General features: G+C 57.3%; 2 protein-coding genes across 2 annotated transcripts in view; one reads left to right on the top strand and one right to left on the bottom strand.

The window, feature by feature from the left end:
• NTN1 (netrin 1) overlaps positions 1–4694 on the top strand; it is an 80498-nt gene extending 75804 nt beyond the window's left edge. Inside the window, exon 6 of the mRNA XM_038157528.1 lies at positions 2749–4694. Within this exon, the coding sequence (XP_038013456.1) occupies positions 2749–3077 (329 nt within the window). The 3' untranslated portion in view covers positions 3078–4694. The remainder of the gene's footprint in view (positions 1–2748) is intronic.
• Positions 4695–10380: 5686 nt separating this feature from the next.
• Positions 10381–15409, bottom strand: part of STX8 (syntaxin 8) — an 81651-nt gene continuing 76622 nt past the window's right edge. The window contains exon 8 of the mRNA XM_038157084.1: positions 10381–12109. Within this exon, the coding sequence (XP_038013012.1) occupies positions 12042–12109 (68 nt within the window). The 3' untranslated portion in view covers positions 10381–12041. The remainder of the gene's footprint in view (positions 12110–15409) is intronic.

Here is a 15409-nt window from a genome sequence, read left to right as displayed (position 1 = left end):
GCCCATCCTCCCTGGAACCAGTGCCACCAGTGTGACCCAGAGCCCATCCTCCCTGGAACCAGTGCCACCAGTGTGACCCAGAGCCCATCCTCCCTGGAACCAGTGCCACCAGTGTGACCCAGAGCCCATCCTCCCTGGAACCAGTGCCACCAGTGTGACCCAGAGCCATCCTCACTGGAACCAGTGCCACCAGTGTGACCCAGAGCCATCCTCACTGGAACCAGTGCCACCAGTGTGACCCAGAGCCCATCCTCACTGGAACCAGTGCCACCAGTGTGACCCAGAGCCCATCCTCACTGGAACCAGTGCCACCAGTGTGACCCAGAGCCCATCCTCACTGGAACCAGTGCCACCAGCCCCAGCTGCAGCTCCTCTGATTTTGTTCTCCTGCTCCCAGGGAACCACAGCAAGGGGAGCACCATCCCCAGGAGGAACCATCATCCCCTATCACCTTCCATCTGCTGCCCCAGGGGTTTTGCCAGGGATGTTTTTCCAGGGATGCAGGGACAGGGACAGGCCTGAGCACAGGGGTTCAGTGGGAACATCAGCCGGGGAGAGCAGCTCAGCACAAAGCCCAGCTGTGTCCCAGGAGAGGGCAGCTGAAGGGCAGCACCAAGCCCCAAAGCCAGCTGTGGGCTGGGGGGCGCAGCCGAGCCAGACCCCCACATCAGGAAGGGTCTGAAACCTCCTGCATGGGAAAGGAGTCTTTAAGTCCAGCTTGGGTGCTTCCAAAATTCATCCTGGCCCATTCCTGCCTCTCTGCATGTCCTGTGTCCCCTGGGAGATGCTGGTCCCACCTCAGCACTGGAACAGCCGGGCAAACACCTCTGGAGCTGGGCTCCAAAGCCCAGCTCAGGAGGAGCTGGATGTGAAGCTGCGGGCAGAAATCCGGCTGTCAGGGCAGGCAGCTGGGGCTGCCCCAGCCAAGCCTTCCTCAAAGCTTTCACTCCTTCCACTTCATTAATAAAAAGGGAAAAAATAAGAGACGGGGGCCTTGACATAAAAAAAAAATACAGACTGTGTGTTTTAGAGCAGAGTTTCCTGTAACCACCTCTCTCCAGTTCCTTTTCATTCATTTTCTCCATTTTGTCAGTGTGGACCCAGGCAGGTCAAAGGTTTAAGCTTTTTTGGAAAGATTTGTTTCCAAAAAAATAAAAATTGGCTACTCTTCACATTTTGTTACCTTCACACCAGACAGGGAAATACATGGTCAGAGCTTAGGGTTGTTTTTTTTCCTTTTTTTTCCTTTTTCCTTTTTTTTTTTTTAATGAAAGCATCTGGCCTCCATGACACGCTCTGAAAAAAAATACCCCATATATTTTGCAACGTGTTAAAAAGCTGTGCTGGGCTGCAGAGCTCTGCTTCCTCCCAGAGCCTGGAATCACTTGGTTTTAGAGACAGGGGGATGCTCCTCCACCACCAAACCAGGGGGGAACACTGGACTGTTGCAAGGCAGAGTTTTCCCTGAGGTTTCTGGGAGTTTCTTCTCCCTCTGTTAATTTATTCAAACAGGATTGGCCCCACTGGGGCTCAGGCGGGCAGCTGAGACAGGCAGGTGGGTGGGCAGGGGTTTAAAGCTCCCAGGGCATGGAGGGGACAGCGGGGAAAGGGAAAAGCTCAGTGATTTGGCTAAAAAAGCTCTGTGTGGTTGTGCTGCTCCAGCCCGTGCAGGGCCTGGCCCCTGCCCGCTCTCCCCGCCAGGCCATCCTCACCTGGCACTCCCTGCCCGGGGCATTCCTCACCCACAGCTGGCACACAAACCCAGGAGGGCTGGCCAGGCCCTGCCTGGAAGGGATTTCCTGGGAGCTGATTTTCAGCCCTGCCCCAGGAAAGAGCAAGGGCTGAGGTTTCCGTGGCTACAGAGATTGCACAGCATCAGCCATGGGCTTGGAAAACATCACCATCACCATCATCATCATCATCATCATCATCATCATCATCATCATCACCAGCACCTTGTGCAGGGATCAGGGCTGTCCTCCCACCTCCCTCTGGCTGTGGGAGCTGGAGGGCTCCCAGGGCTCTGCCAGGGCACCAGGGCCTCTCCCTGGAGCCCGGTGCTGCCATCCACGCTCGCAGAGATGTTCCAGTGACTCTGCCAGGCTGCAGAGCATCTCCCACGCCTGTGGTGCTCTTGGAAGCTCTGCTGGACCCTCAGGTGTGTGGTCTTCAGGGCAGCCAGGACGAGGGAAGACGGAGAAATCTTGACTCCTTGTTTCAGAAGGCTGGTTTATTATATTGTGATATATATTATATTAAAAAACAAAAAGCACACTAAAACTATACTAAAAGAACAGAGAGAAAGGATTCATCAGAAGGCGAGACAGGAATAGGAAGGAATGAATCACAAAGGCTTGTGATCCCAGAGAGTCTGAGCCAGCTGCCTCCTTGATGGGTTATTAAGTAGAAACATCCAACATCGCCCAATCAAGGAGGCACCTGTTGCATTCCACACTGGCAGATAATAATTGTTCACATCTTGGAGCTGAGGCCCTCAGCTTCTCAGGAGAAGAAAATCCTGACAAAAGGATTTTCATAAAATATCGTAACTACACAGATGCAGCTGTGGCTGCTCCTGTTCTTGGGGGTGGCCTGGGGACAGCACGTGGGGCCATCCACAGCCCCTGCCTGCTGCCAAATCCCTGCTCCTCACACGGCCCGTTAGCTAAGGCTCGAAGCCCATTTTCTCCTCACCAGCCCAAGCAGTAACACCTCCTCCTCTCTTGCCCGTGTGTTGTTTTTCTCCAGCCGTCCAGATCCACGTCCTGAAAGCAGAGAAGAACGCGGACTGGTGGAAGTTCACGGTGAACATCATCTCCGTCTACAAGCAGGGCAGCAACCGCATCCGGCGCGGCGACCAGACCCTGTGGATCCACTCCAAGGACATAGCCTGCAAGTGCCCCAAAATCAAGCCCATGAAGAAGTATTTGCTGCTGGGCAACAACGAGGACTCTCCCGACCAGAGCGGCATCATTGCGGACAAAACCAGCCTGGTGATCCAGTGGCGGGACACGTGGGCCCGGCGGCTGCGGAAGTTCCAGCAGCGGGAGAAGAAGGGCAAGTGTAAGAAAGCCTAGAGGAGGAGGAGGAGAGGGAGAGACTGACTGTGCATGCTGCTTTGTGTAGAGCTGGGGCGGGCAGGGACCGGCTGCCAGGGCGGGCTGGGGGGACGGGGGGCAGCGACCACGGCCGGGGGTGCTGGGCTTGCACCTCCTATTCCAGGGAAGACAAAACCCAACAGGGCCCAACGGGACCCAACAGAACGCAACAGAACCCAACGGGACATAACAGGACCCAATAGAACCCAACGGGACATAACAGGACCCAACAGGACACAACAGGGCCCAAAAGGACCCAACAGGACCCAACAGAACGCAACAGAACCCAACAGGACCTAACAAGGCCCAAAAGGACCCAAAAGGACCCAACAGAATCCAACAAATCCCAACAGGACCCAACAGAACCCAAGAAAACCCAACAGGGTCCAAGAAAACCCCACAAAACCCAATCGCACCCACGGACAGAACCCACGAGCGGGGTGCAGGCGTGCAGCACCTGGGGCCCCCCAGCTCCCTCCTGCCCCGTTGCTGAAGAACTCAGAGACACCAAACTGCCTTCCAGCTGCCAACATCTGCTGCCTCCAAAGCACGGCATGGGCACGTCCACCCCGAAAGAAACTAATCAACAGCACCGCTGGAAATTAACTCCCCATCCCCAAAACGCGTATTTGCAACTTAGGCTGACTGAGAGAGCTCTTGTAGAGGAAACTAAACCAAGACTTTTGCTGAGGACGGACCCGAGGGTGGGCACGCGGGGCCCTGGAGGGCTTTGGTATCCGACAGCTGTGGCCACCACTGGTGGTGCCCGGGGCGGCCGAGGTCTCCAGCTGTGATGGAGCTCTGGGTCCTCTTTGGGCACACCAAGAGGGGACAGTGCTGGTGGGTGCCTTCCTGCTGTGCCTAACCCTGGGAATGGCTCCGTGCTCAGCCCCCGACCCTGAGGATGCTGCCCCCACCACACTGCAGGAGTGTGAGCCCACAGGGGGCCCTGTGCCCCTCCAGCCACCCATTTACAAGGGGTCAGTAACCAGGAAACACCCAGACCTGACAAAAACTGAGATGGCATCCAGTTCCCACAAAGTGCCCTGGGAGATCCTGCCAGTCTCAGTCCCTGAATCTCCACTGTGGCCAGCCCTGAACCTCCTCCATGGGCTCGGTCCCCTCTGCTGCTGTCAGCACAGCAGGAGCCCTCAGCTGGTGGAAAATCCCTGCAGGGACACCAGGGGCCTGGCTGGACACTGGTTTCACTCCCAGACTTGGGCAGCTCTCCCAAAGCCACGGCAGCTCTGCTCGCTCCCTCTGGAGCTGCAGCCCTGACATCCCTGGGAAGGTCTTGGGGACAAAGTGGGGAGCAGAGGGTGCCAGGGACTGTCCCCACGGGCACTGGGGCCAGTGCAGAGCCCACACAGGGAAGGGGTCTCAGCCGGCAGCAAGGTGTGACCCACCTGGAGCTCTCCTCCCTCTGCTGGGGGGGCAGCCAGCCAATTCAAAATTCCCAATTTCCAGTCATTAATGCCCTGAGCACGGCGGGGGCTGCCTCACCTCAGCCTGGAGCATCCTCCCCTGGGGCACCCTGCAGGCAGGACTGGCTCTGGAGCTGTGACCCCCGTGCCAGGCTGCTCCCCTATTCCAGGCTGCTCCCTGTATTCCAGTCTTCTCCCCCCATGCCAGGCTGCTCCCCTATTCCAGGCTGCTCCCCTATTCCAGGCTGCTCCCCCCTGTGCCAGGCTGCTCCCCTATTCCAGGCTGCTCCCCAGTTCCAGGCTGCTCCCCCTGTTCCAGGCTGTTCCCCCTGTGCCAGGCTGCTCCCCTATTCCAGGCTGCTCCCCCCTGTTCCAGGCTGCTCCCCCCATTCCAGGCTGCTCCCCCTGTTCCAGGCTGCTTCCGCTGTTCCAGGCTGCTCCCCCCTGTTCCAGGCTGCTCCCCTATTCCAGGCTGCTCCCCTGTGCCAGGCTGCTCCTCCTATTCCAGGCTGCTCCCCTGTTCCAGGCTGCTCCCCTTGTTCCAGGCTGCTCCCCCCGTGCCAGGCTGCTCCCCCTGTTCCAGGCTGCTCCCCTGTTCCAGGCTGCTCCCCTGTTCCAGTCTGCTCCTCCTATTCCAGGCTGCTCCCCTGTTCCAGGCTGCTCCCCTGTTCCAGTCTGCTCCCCCTATTCCAGTCTGCTCCCCCTATTCCAGGCTGCTCCCCTGTTCCAGGCTGCTCCCCTGTTCCAGGCTGCTCCCCCTGTTCCAGGCTGCTCCCCCTGTTCCAGGCTGCTCCCCCCATTCCAGGCTGCTCCCCCTTTTCCAGGCTGCTCCCCTGTTCCAGGCTGCTCCCCTGCCCCAGCAGCCCCCCGGGATGGGGATTTCCAGTTCCCCCTCATCCAGGGAGAGTGGGAATGGCTGGGCAGGAAGGCAGGGAGGGCAGGACGGTACCTGGAGGAGAAGCAAACATTAGTCGCTATGAAAAGCAAAACCTCCCTGCTATTTTTCCTTTTAGGAAACTTGGAAACATCTCTTTTATGACATTTTCCAGCGGTTTTGCCTTGTTTTATAGCAATCGACAATATTTATATAATGACATAAACCACCATAAAGCAGGGCAGCCATGTAAATAGGTGCACAGAGGAGGCTCCCAGGGCTGCTGGAGACACCACCCGGAGGGACCCCGCTCTGCTGAGCCTCCCCTGCCACCACAAGGCCCCCGGAATTCATCTGGGTGTTAGGAGAAAAATCCCACCCTGGACATCAAGCAGCTCCCCCCAGCAAGTCTGTGTTTCCTCCCCTCTCCCAAACTGGGCTTGGTTTTCCTTATCTCAGAGCTCGAGCAGAGCTGAGGGTTTTGCAGCCACGGGAAGTGCAGCCACCAGGTTCTGAGGGATAAAATCTGACCTCAAGCGTCCAAAGGGAGGCTTAAAGCCCCAAAACAGGGCTTGGATGCTGCAGTCACCGTCAGCTGCTGCCGGGGTGGGGACAGAACATCCCCAGGCAGCCGGGATGTCCCCGACCCTCCAACGGTGCCTGAAGGTACCAGAATCCAACCCAAAGGCAGTTCTCCACGTGGAGAGCAGGAAGGAAAGGCCAGGGGACCTGGGGACTTGGGAACTGCCCATAGCACACCTGGACGCTCAGAGCTCACTCCCAATTTCCACCCTTGTCAAGCACAGCGCTCTCCCAGCACAGCCTGGACACCCCAAACCCCCAGGGACACCCTCCAGCCCCTTCCCAGCTCCCTCTGCCCCTGGAGGCTGCAGAAGACCCCCACCCCTGATCCCACGGCCAGACCCCTGCAGGCGCTGGCACAGCCGGGGGCTCCGGGGGAAAGGAGCTGGCACAGCAGCCTGGACGCTGGCACAGGAGGGGTTTCTGTCCCCCACGCCTGTGCCTCCATCCCTGCTGGAGCTCGGAGCTTCCCAGTCAGCCCAGGCCAAGCAACCCCTCCCTGCATCCAGCTCCCAGTGCTCCCAGTGACCTCGAGCTGCAGGAGCTGCTGCAGGAGCTGCTGCAGGAGCTGCTGCACTGTTGCAGCCTCTGCCGGGAGGGCACAGCAGAGGGGCAGCTCCTCCTGCAGCACCCCTGCTCCAGGACATCTCCAGGAGGACACCGCTGCTGCTCCCCAGAGGGACGGGGTGCCCCCAGAACGCCGGGGGGCACCGAGCCCTTCTGACCAGCACGGAGCCCGGCCAGGGCCACCCATCGCCCCGGGGACAGGGGGAAGGGGCTGCGGTGCCTTCAGGGAGCCTTCGGAGAGCAGCTGAAATGCCAAAACAATCAGCGAGCGTAGCACCCGACAGAAGTCGCTTGGTCTCGTTTCTGTTGTTCGTGTGTCCGTGCCCCTCCTGCCCCTGCCTCACCCCCTCACAAACCTGTGTTCGTTTTGGGGTTATTTTGTTGTTTTGGTTTTTTTTTTATTATTTCTGTTAATATCTTGAACTGTAAATGTTGTTTAGTTATGACCATGGCAGACTGCTTTGGGCGATGTTTCTTTACAATGCATACTAATATATTATGGTTATTATATATGAATATATTTAATGACACGTGAAAAAGTTGTGGATTTTCTTATTGTTTTTCCAGTTGTTTCTTTTTTTTTCCTTTTTTCCCCTTTTGTTTGTTTGTTCGTTAGATTGGCTGTAATTGACCCAAAGGAGCTTGTAACTGTTCAGCACCCCCTCGGTAGAACTAAAGTCAGAAACCAGTTGAATAAACTCTTGTAAACTGTAAAAATCTCCAGGAATTTCTGCTTTTTCCAGCCCATTGCTCAGTGAGCCTGTGGGACAAGGACCTGGGCAAGGAAATGATGGTGTCCCCCACCCCGGGTGTGTCAGCGGCCCCTTGGCAGGATGAGGTGGCACAGCTGTTTCTGAGCGGCAGTCCCAGCCCTGTCCCTGCCCAGCACCCCCAGGCAGTGGCCGCTGGCCTCGGGGACAGCGGGGTCACCGTGGGTGGGTGGCAGGGGGGTCCCCACCGGCCCCTGTGGGCTCAGCTGTGCCCTGCAGTGGGACAGAGCCAAAACCTGAGGGACCCTGCCCGGAGCTGGGGGACAGGGGGGGACAGGCCAGCTGGAGTCAGGACAGCTGCCATCCCCCCCGGAGCCGTTTCTGTGCCCTGCAGGGGCTGTGAGCAGCGCTGGCCCTTCCTGCCCACCCTGCCGGGCTCGGGGCTCTGCCAGCTCCATCCCGGAGCAGCGGGGCCAGCGCTGGTGGCCGGGCAAGGGCCGGGGGCACCGACAGCCTGGAGAGCTGGAGGCGGGGGGAACTGAGGCAGCAAAACATTTCCAGGGACAAAAACCCGGGCAAAAGGTGCAGCCGAGGGCTGGGGGTCAGCCCGGCTGACCCGAGCCTTCAGCAGGGCCGGGAATTGATGAATCCAAAAACACGCCGGGGGCGGAAATGTCAGCTCTTTATTGCAGAGACAAATGGGCCGGCGGTGCCAGCCCTCTGCTCCATTTGAGGGGCAAATGGGCTTCCCAGATTGCAGGTGGCCACTTGTCCAAAGGTGACACGGCGGCTCTGGAAAGAGGGGGATGAGGCTTTTCCCACGGAGGGCTGGAACTGGAGTGGCTTTCCCAGCCTGGTCCCAGCAGGCAGTGTGGGAGAGGAGCCAGCCACGCACCGAGGAATCGGGGAGTGGGAGAATGCCCAGCAGCATTCCAGGATGATCAAGGAATCAGGGAGTGGGAGAATGCCCAGCAGCATTCCAGGATGATCAAGGAATCAGGGAATGGGAGAATGCCCAGCAGCATTCCAGGATGATCGAGGAATCGGGGAATGGGAGAATGCCCAGCAGCATTCCAGGATGATCCTGCTCTCATGCTGGAGGTGGGGATTTTCCCCGGGGCACTGGGACACCCAGGTGCCTGGGGCACACACCAGAGCTGCCCCCAGCACTGGGATTTTGATGGAACTGCAGCTGGAAGCAGCTGAACTCCTGAGCACGTCCTCCAGGAGAGAGAGGGAGGAGGTGGCAGGGAAGGCCAAGGCTGGGATCTCTGGGCACATTCCAGAAAGATCCTTGCCTGGAGAAGCCACTCCAGGCTGGCTCCTGCACCGCCACTGCTCGGAGCCAAACCCTGGTGTCTCTGTTCTAACCTTCCTTGTTCTTCAGTGGGGCAGCAGACAGAAAAGCTTCCCTGCACAGAAAAGCTTCCCTGCACACAGCAGAGTGCTGCCAAATCCGCTGCTTTTTGACAAAACTCCTCACCCACACGACGTGGTGAATGCTACCTAGAGGGCAAGGCTGAGAACTCTTTGTTGGCCACAACCAGCAAGTCCTGCTGCTTCCACCCTTCCCAGGCGCTCACAGAAGAATGTGCTGCAGGAGCCAGAGGGTCAGGAAAGCCTTTGAAAGCCGGGGTCAGAACAAAGTGCTGTGGAACGCTGACCAGGATGAGTTACACGACCATCCTGCGTGTCCTGGGAATTCAAACAAAGCCGTAATTCCCTCCAGACCTGGCAGTTTTAATTAGGAGCCCAGTAGTGCAGTTTTAATTAGGAGCCAGGCCCGTGGTCTCGTCTGAAGGAAGCCTGTGTTGCTCTCTGGCTGTCACTGAAGGTCCACGGGGCTGCTCCAGAGCTGGGAGTGAAATCCTGCCCCAGGTTCAGAGGCTGCTGCTGAGGAACAGCTCCAGGAGCATTCCCAGCGTCCACAGAGCTGCAGGAATGCACGGATTTGGGACTCCTCTCCAAAACCTTTCCTTGGTTCCAGCTGGGGCAGCCCTGCCTAAAGCTGCATTGCTGATCTGACATCAACAATAGCTCACGAGCCCCCTGCCGTGTCCTCCAGAAAACCAGAGCACATTGAACCAGCCCTGCTTGCCCTCCCCTCTCCGACTGCCCCAAGGTGAAGCATCTCCGCGAGAAAGCTGAGCAGGCACAGCCTGGGCTGCTCTTGGGAAGGCTTCAAGGGTTTTCTCCAGCAGAGCACATGGACGACTCCAGAGGAGCTCCAACCTCCAGCCTCTCCTCCAGCTCTGAGCGCTGAGGATGGGCAGAGCCCCGGCTGAAGGTGGAGGGGCACAGCTGCATCTCTGGGCCTTTCTCCCCACCAGGCTCCTCTCTCCTGTGCCCTCCCTGGGAGCACAAAGACAGGGACATGCTCTCTGGATCCAGGGGACGGCTGCCACAGCTGCAGGACACGGCACCACCCGTGACAGGGGAAGGAGAGAAGCTCTGGATCCCTGGGAATGTTCAAGGCTGGACTGGACGGGGCTCGGAGCAAGCTGGGCCACTGGAAGGTGTCCCTGCCCCTGGCAGGGTGGCTCTGGAGGGGATTTCAAGTCCTTCCCATCCAATCCACTCTGGGATTCCGGGCGCTCCACGTGTCCCACGGGGTGCTCAGGAGCTCCCTGCCTGTGCTGCCTGCAGAACTCCATCTTCTCCATCTCCTTCCACGGCTCCTTCCAGAGCCTGCAGGGACGGGGCCCAAGCTCCAGCCAACACCTGCACCCTGCAGGAGACCACGGGGGTGATCCTGACAAACCTCAACAAAGGGGCAGTGCCCAAGCGCCAGGCTGGGGAATCTGAGCCCAGGAGAGAAGGATGGATCTGTGCCAGTCGGGCACCAGGACAGCCGGGTCCCCACCGCCCGGGGCAGGGCTGGCTGTGCTGCGTGGGCAGAGGGAAACGAGTGCCACAGGCAGGTGAGAGCAGGGAAAGGAGGCACCACCAGCGCAGGCGAGGGCCAGCCCTTGCGAGTCTGGCAGATCTGGCATAATGCACCCAAAGTCTGACAGAAATTGCTTGTTTCCTTCTCCAGACCAGCTCTGAGGATACGGCAGCGTTGGATAAATCATTCACAGACAACACAAGACAGTAGGAAACAATAAAACCCCAGGCAGAGAAGCTGTATAAAATGGATCAGCTTTAATCAGTATTTATTGCTTGCTCTATTAATCCTGAAATCAAACTGATGTGTAACAAAATAATTATTCTCTTGGCCAGAAGCAAACATGTAATACTTCTTTTGCATTAGTTCTGAAATAGGTAATCCTTCCCCTCAGCTGTAGAAGGGTGTGAGAAGCTGTCCAAGGAAGAGCCAGAGCTCAGTGAGGACATTCATCGTGGTGCATGTCCCGAGGCCAGGCTGGCAGGGCCCTGGGGAGCACACCAGGGCACAGCTCTCCACTCCCACAGGCTGGGCTCAGTCCTGCTGCTGCTCAATTCCCATCCCTGGAGATCAATAACCCACCAGAACTCCATCCCTGGAGATCAATAACCCACCAGAACTCCATCCCTGGAGACCAATAACTCATAAATAACCATCCCTGGAGACCAATAACCCACCAGAACTCCATCCCTGGAGATCAATAACCCACCAGAACTCCATCCCTGGAGATCAATAACCCACCAATAACCATCCCTGGAGATCAATAACCCACCAATAACCATCCCTGGAGACCAATAACCCACCAGAACTCCATCCCTGGAGATCAACAGATCAATAACCCACCCATAGCCCCCCAGGGGCTGGGCACTGACCCAGTCACAGCAACCCCATTCAGCCCCGGGGGTGCTGCAGGGCTGTCCCTTCCCCTCCTGGGGACCCCGGGGACAGCCACTCCCCAGGCCGCTCCTCGGACAGGGCTTTTCCTCTCTGAGGGAGGGATCCCAGAGCAGGGAGCGCTGCTGTTCCCCAAACACTCCTGGGTTGTGGTGCTCGGAGCCCCTGGGATGTCCGAGCCCAGCGAGATGGGCAGGGCAGCAGCAGCAGCAGCAGCGTGCCCCCAGACACGGGAGAGCTGGGTCCATCCCTCAGCTGCAGCTGCCCGAGGGCCAGGGGAAGCTGGGAAGAGCGGGATGGAACCCTGTGAGAGGGATGGAATCCTGTGAGAGGGATGGAACCCTGTGAGAGGGATGAAACCCTCTGAGAGGGATGGAACCCTGTGAGAGGGATGGAATCCTGTGAGAGGGATGGAACCCTGTGAGAGGGATGGAATCCTGTGAGAGGGATGGAACCCTGTGAGAGGGATGGAATCCTGTGAGTGGGATGGAACCCTGTGAGAGGGATGGAATCCTGTGAGAGGGATGGAATCCTGTGAGAGGGATGGAATCCTGTGAGAGGGATGAAACCCTCTGAGAGGGATGAAATCCTGTGAGCGGGATGGAATCCTGTGAGCGGGATGGAATCCTGTGAGAGGGATGGAACCCTCTAAGAGGGATGGAATCCTGTGAGAGGGATGGAACCCTGTGAGAGGGATGGAACCCTGTGAGAGGGATGGAATCCTGTGAGCAGGATGGAATCCTGTGAGAGGGATGGAATCCTGTGAGCAGGATGGAATCCTGTGAGAGGGATGGAATCCTTTTCCTGCTGGAATCCTCCAGACCCCGCCGAGCTCCTCGGCCCAGGAGGGCGGCTGCGTGGTGGACGCTGCCTGTTGCTGCCATGGAGTTCATTCCCAGCCGTGCAGCTTGTTCCCAGCGACGATGGAGCTCACTGCCTGCCCTCAGCGGGTCCCTCCCCGAGCCCTGGGGCTCCCCTGGAGCAGCTGCTCCGGCGGGGTCGGGGTTATCCCGTGGGCCAGAGCGCGACCACGGCGATGGCGATGAGCAGCAGCACGATCACCACCAGCATCCCTGCAGGAACAGAGCAAGGCTCAGGTGCTGCCTTCATCGTGTACAAAGGGGTTAAATTGCTCCTCCTCCTCCCCCTGCTCACCCTGCCAGGCGCTGGTGACCTGAGCAGAGAGCGGGGCCCAAACCCCACAAGGGCAGAGAGGTTCCTTCTCTTCCCGACCCCCCAGATCAGAATTTCCCAGCAGGGCCCTGGGCTATCTGCCTCCCTGAACATCTGCCACAGAAACATCAAGGGGTGTGTTTAACTCACAGCCAGGCCGGCTGAGCTTTGCTACAATCCCTCTGTACCATCCCACCGGGGCAGAGGATTATTCAGGAGGAAATCCAAACTGCAGCAGGAAATTGTTTCCAACACAAAGTACTCCTGCTTTCAGACAGAACCCTGTGCAGGGCTGGGCTTTCAGGCACGGACCTGAGCTGGGGAAACAGGGATCATGCAGCCCTGGAGAGAATCCCCAGTGCCCTGCCCCACCTCTGCCCGTGTGCCCCAGCCTGCCCCAGAACCCACTGATCCCTGCAGGGGTCAATGCCAAATGAGACTACAAAACGGGATCCCTCCCTTCCCCCTGACTCCCCATTTCTCAGCAGGAACCCTCCCCTTCCTCTCCCATTTTTTAGAGGAAAGGAGGAGACGTTTTAGTGGGAACAGCCTGGATCCACCTCCCAAACCACCCCCAATAAAGAACCTCCTCGCCCAGCTGGATCCCTGTGCTGGGCACTGGCGTCTCACCCATGGCATCCCCTGGGCTTGAACGATCTTTTCATGAAGAGGCTTTTATTTGTGCTCAGCATCTGCCGTGTGCAGCCTCCCTGCCCGAGCTGAGGGAATGCAGAGGGCTCCGAGAGTGGAAAACCTGTCCCTTCCTCTCTCTGCTCACTGAGGACTGTTACTCAACCACTTACAGAATTTACAAGTCCAGCTCATGGCAATTAAAAAAGGATGTATTGAAATAAACTCCTCCTTCCAAGCTGGAAAAGGATATTAGACACTGCTTTTTGTAAATAGTGTCATGTTTTCTGTGCAGAAACTGTTCCTCTGCCAGGGGCCAGGATTTTTTTTTTCCAGGGAAATGAGAGTTGCCACCAACAGTATTTTTTTCTCTTATGCAAAGCTGAAACCATTTGTGATCCCATCCATGGCTGCCCATTCCCTGGGTCCTGTCCCCCCATCCCTTGTCCCCAGTTCCTCTGCAGCTCTCCTGGAGCCCTGGAAGGGCTCTGAGCTCTCCCTGGAGCCTGCTCCTCTCCACAACTCCCTCACCCTTTTAGTCTCGAATTTTTTACACCTCAGTATTCATTTTGGAGTTTTCAGCAGAGCCAGAAGCAAATAATTTGCCTAAAGAGGGAAGAAGTAAGATCTGACAAAGCTGCCCCATTCCCACTCTCTGTTATTTTTGCACTGGAGGGAGAAGTTTTAGAGGGTGCAAATCCTTCACACAGTTTCAGTGTAACAGAGTTTATGGACTCCAGCGATTCAGAGACAGCCGAGATCAGCTGCTTGGAAAACACTCCAGGGGTGAGAACTACTGATGATACAGGGGCAGTTAACGGGGTGCAATCATTCTCTGACAAGCCCCAAGAAAAGCTGCACATAAACCCCAAGTGATTCCCAGCAGGAATGGGGGGAGGTGGGGGCAATAAAGGAAAACGGGCAGTGCTGAGTGAGGGCACTGCAGGGCACTGAGAGGTGACAGCAAAGTGAGATAAACCTCGCTCCATCCCTGGAAAAAGCAGGAAAAAACCTGCAAAACCTGCAGCCAAAAAAGGTCGAGTGCTGTCCTTGTCCCAGCTGAGGTGGGAGCAGCAGAGCTCTGAGGCCAGGGAGAGCGGGGCAGGAGCACAGGCTGCCCCCAGCACACACACACGACTCAACACCTCCCAGCACACCGAGCAGATGCTGCACACATTTCCCCCGAGCCACACAACAGCACATTGGAAGGGTCGGAAGGTTTTAAACCTGGCTGTTCCACATGCTTTCCCCACGAAAGCTGTGGATAGATCTGACAGGAATTCTGCATTCTGAGGTCCTGCTTTGCCTTTTTTTGCTCAAATGCTGTGAAATATAAATATTCCCCCTGACAAGGAACCCTCAAAGAGATGTTCAGGAATCAAAGCCAGTCTTAAAGTCAACAGGAGTCAGAAGAGAACAAAGGGAAGATTCTCGTGCAAAAGGAAACTGCCAGGAATGCAAATCCCAACTGCATCTCAGGGAAAGGTGGGAAGCAGAAACCTCTGTGCAATTACTGAGCAAATAATTAATGCAGGCTGCAGTAAATGCCTGCCCCTGAAGCTTCCTGTGCTAAAGGCTCCAGGGCAGGGCTCCAGCTGCTGATCCCACTGCTGATCCACTGCTGATCCCACTGCTGATCCACTGCTGATCCACTGCTGATCCCTCACTGCTGATCCCAGTGCTGATCCCACTGCTGATCCCACTGCTGATCCCTCACTGCTGATCCACTGCTGATCCCACTGCTGATCCACTGCTGATCCCTCACTGCTGACCCCACTGCTGATCCCAGTGCTGATCCACTGCTGATCCCACTGCTGATCCACTGCTGATCCACTGCTGATCCCTGACTGCTGATCCCACTGCTGATCCCAGTGCTGATCCACTGCTGATCCCTCACTGCTGATCCACTGCTGATCCACTGCTGATCCCACTGCTGATCCCTCACTGCTGATCCACTGCTGATCCCACTGCTGATCCACTGCTGATCCCTCACTGCTGATCCCTCACTGCTGATCCCACTGCTGATCCCAGTGCTGATCCACTGCTGATCCCACTGCTGATCCCTCACTGCTGATCCCAGTGCTGATCCACTGCTGATCCACTGCTGATCCCTCACTGCTGATCCCTCACTGCTGATCCCAGTGCTGATCCCACTGCTGATCCACTGCTGATCCACTGCTGATCCCACTGCTGATCCACTGCTGATCCCACTGCTGATCCACTGCTGATCCCTCACTGCTGATCCCTCACTGCTGATCCCTCACTGCTGATCCCACTGCTGATCCACTGCTGATCCCACTGCTGATCCACTGCTGATCCACTGCTGATCCCTCACTGCTGATCCACTGCTGATCCACTGCTGATCCCACTGCTGATCCACTGCTGATCCCTCACTGCTGATCCCACTGCTGATCCACTGCTGATCCCTCACTGCTGATCCCACTGCTGATCCACTGCTGATCCCACTGCTGATCCCACTGCTGATCCCAGTGCTGATCCACTGCTGATCCCTCACTGCTGATCCCAGTGCTGATCCACTGCTGATCCCTCACTGCTGATCCCACTGCTGA

The sequence above is a fragment of the Motacilla alba genome, chromosome 18 (assembly GCF_015832195.1).
Source record: "Motacilla alba alba isolate MOTALB_02 chromosome 18, Motacilla_alba_V1.0_pri, whole genome shotgun sequence".
Taxonomy (NCBI): domain Eukaryota; kingdom Metazoa; phylum Chordata; class Aves; order Passeriformes; family Motacillidae; genus Motacilla; species Motacilla alba.
This window is presented reverse-complemented; position numbering and strand designations above follow the sequence as displayed.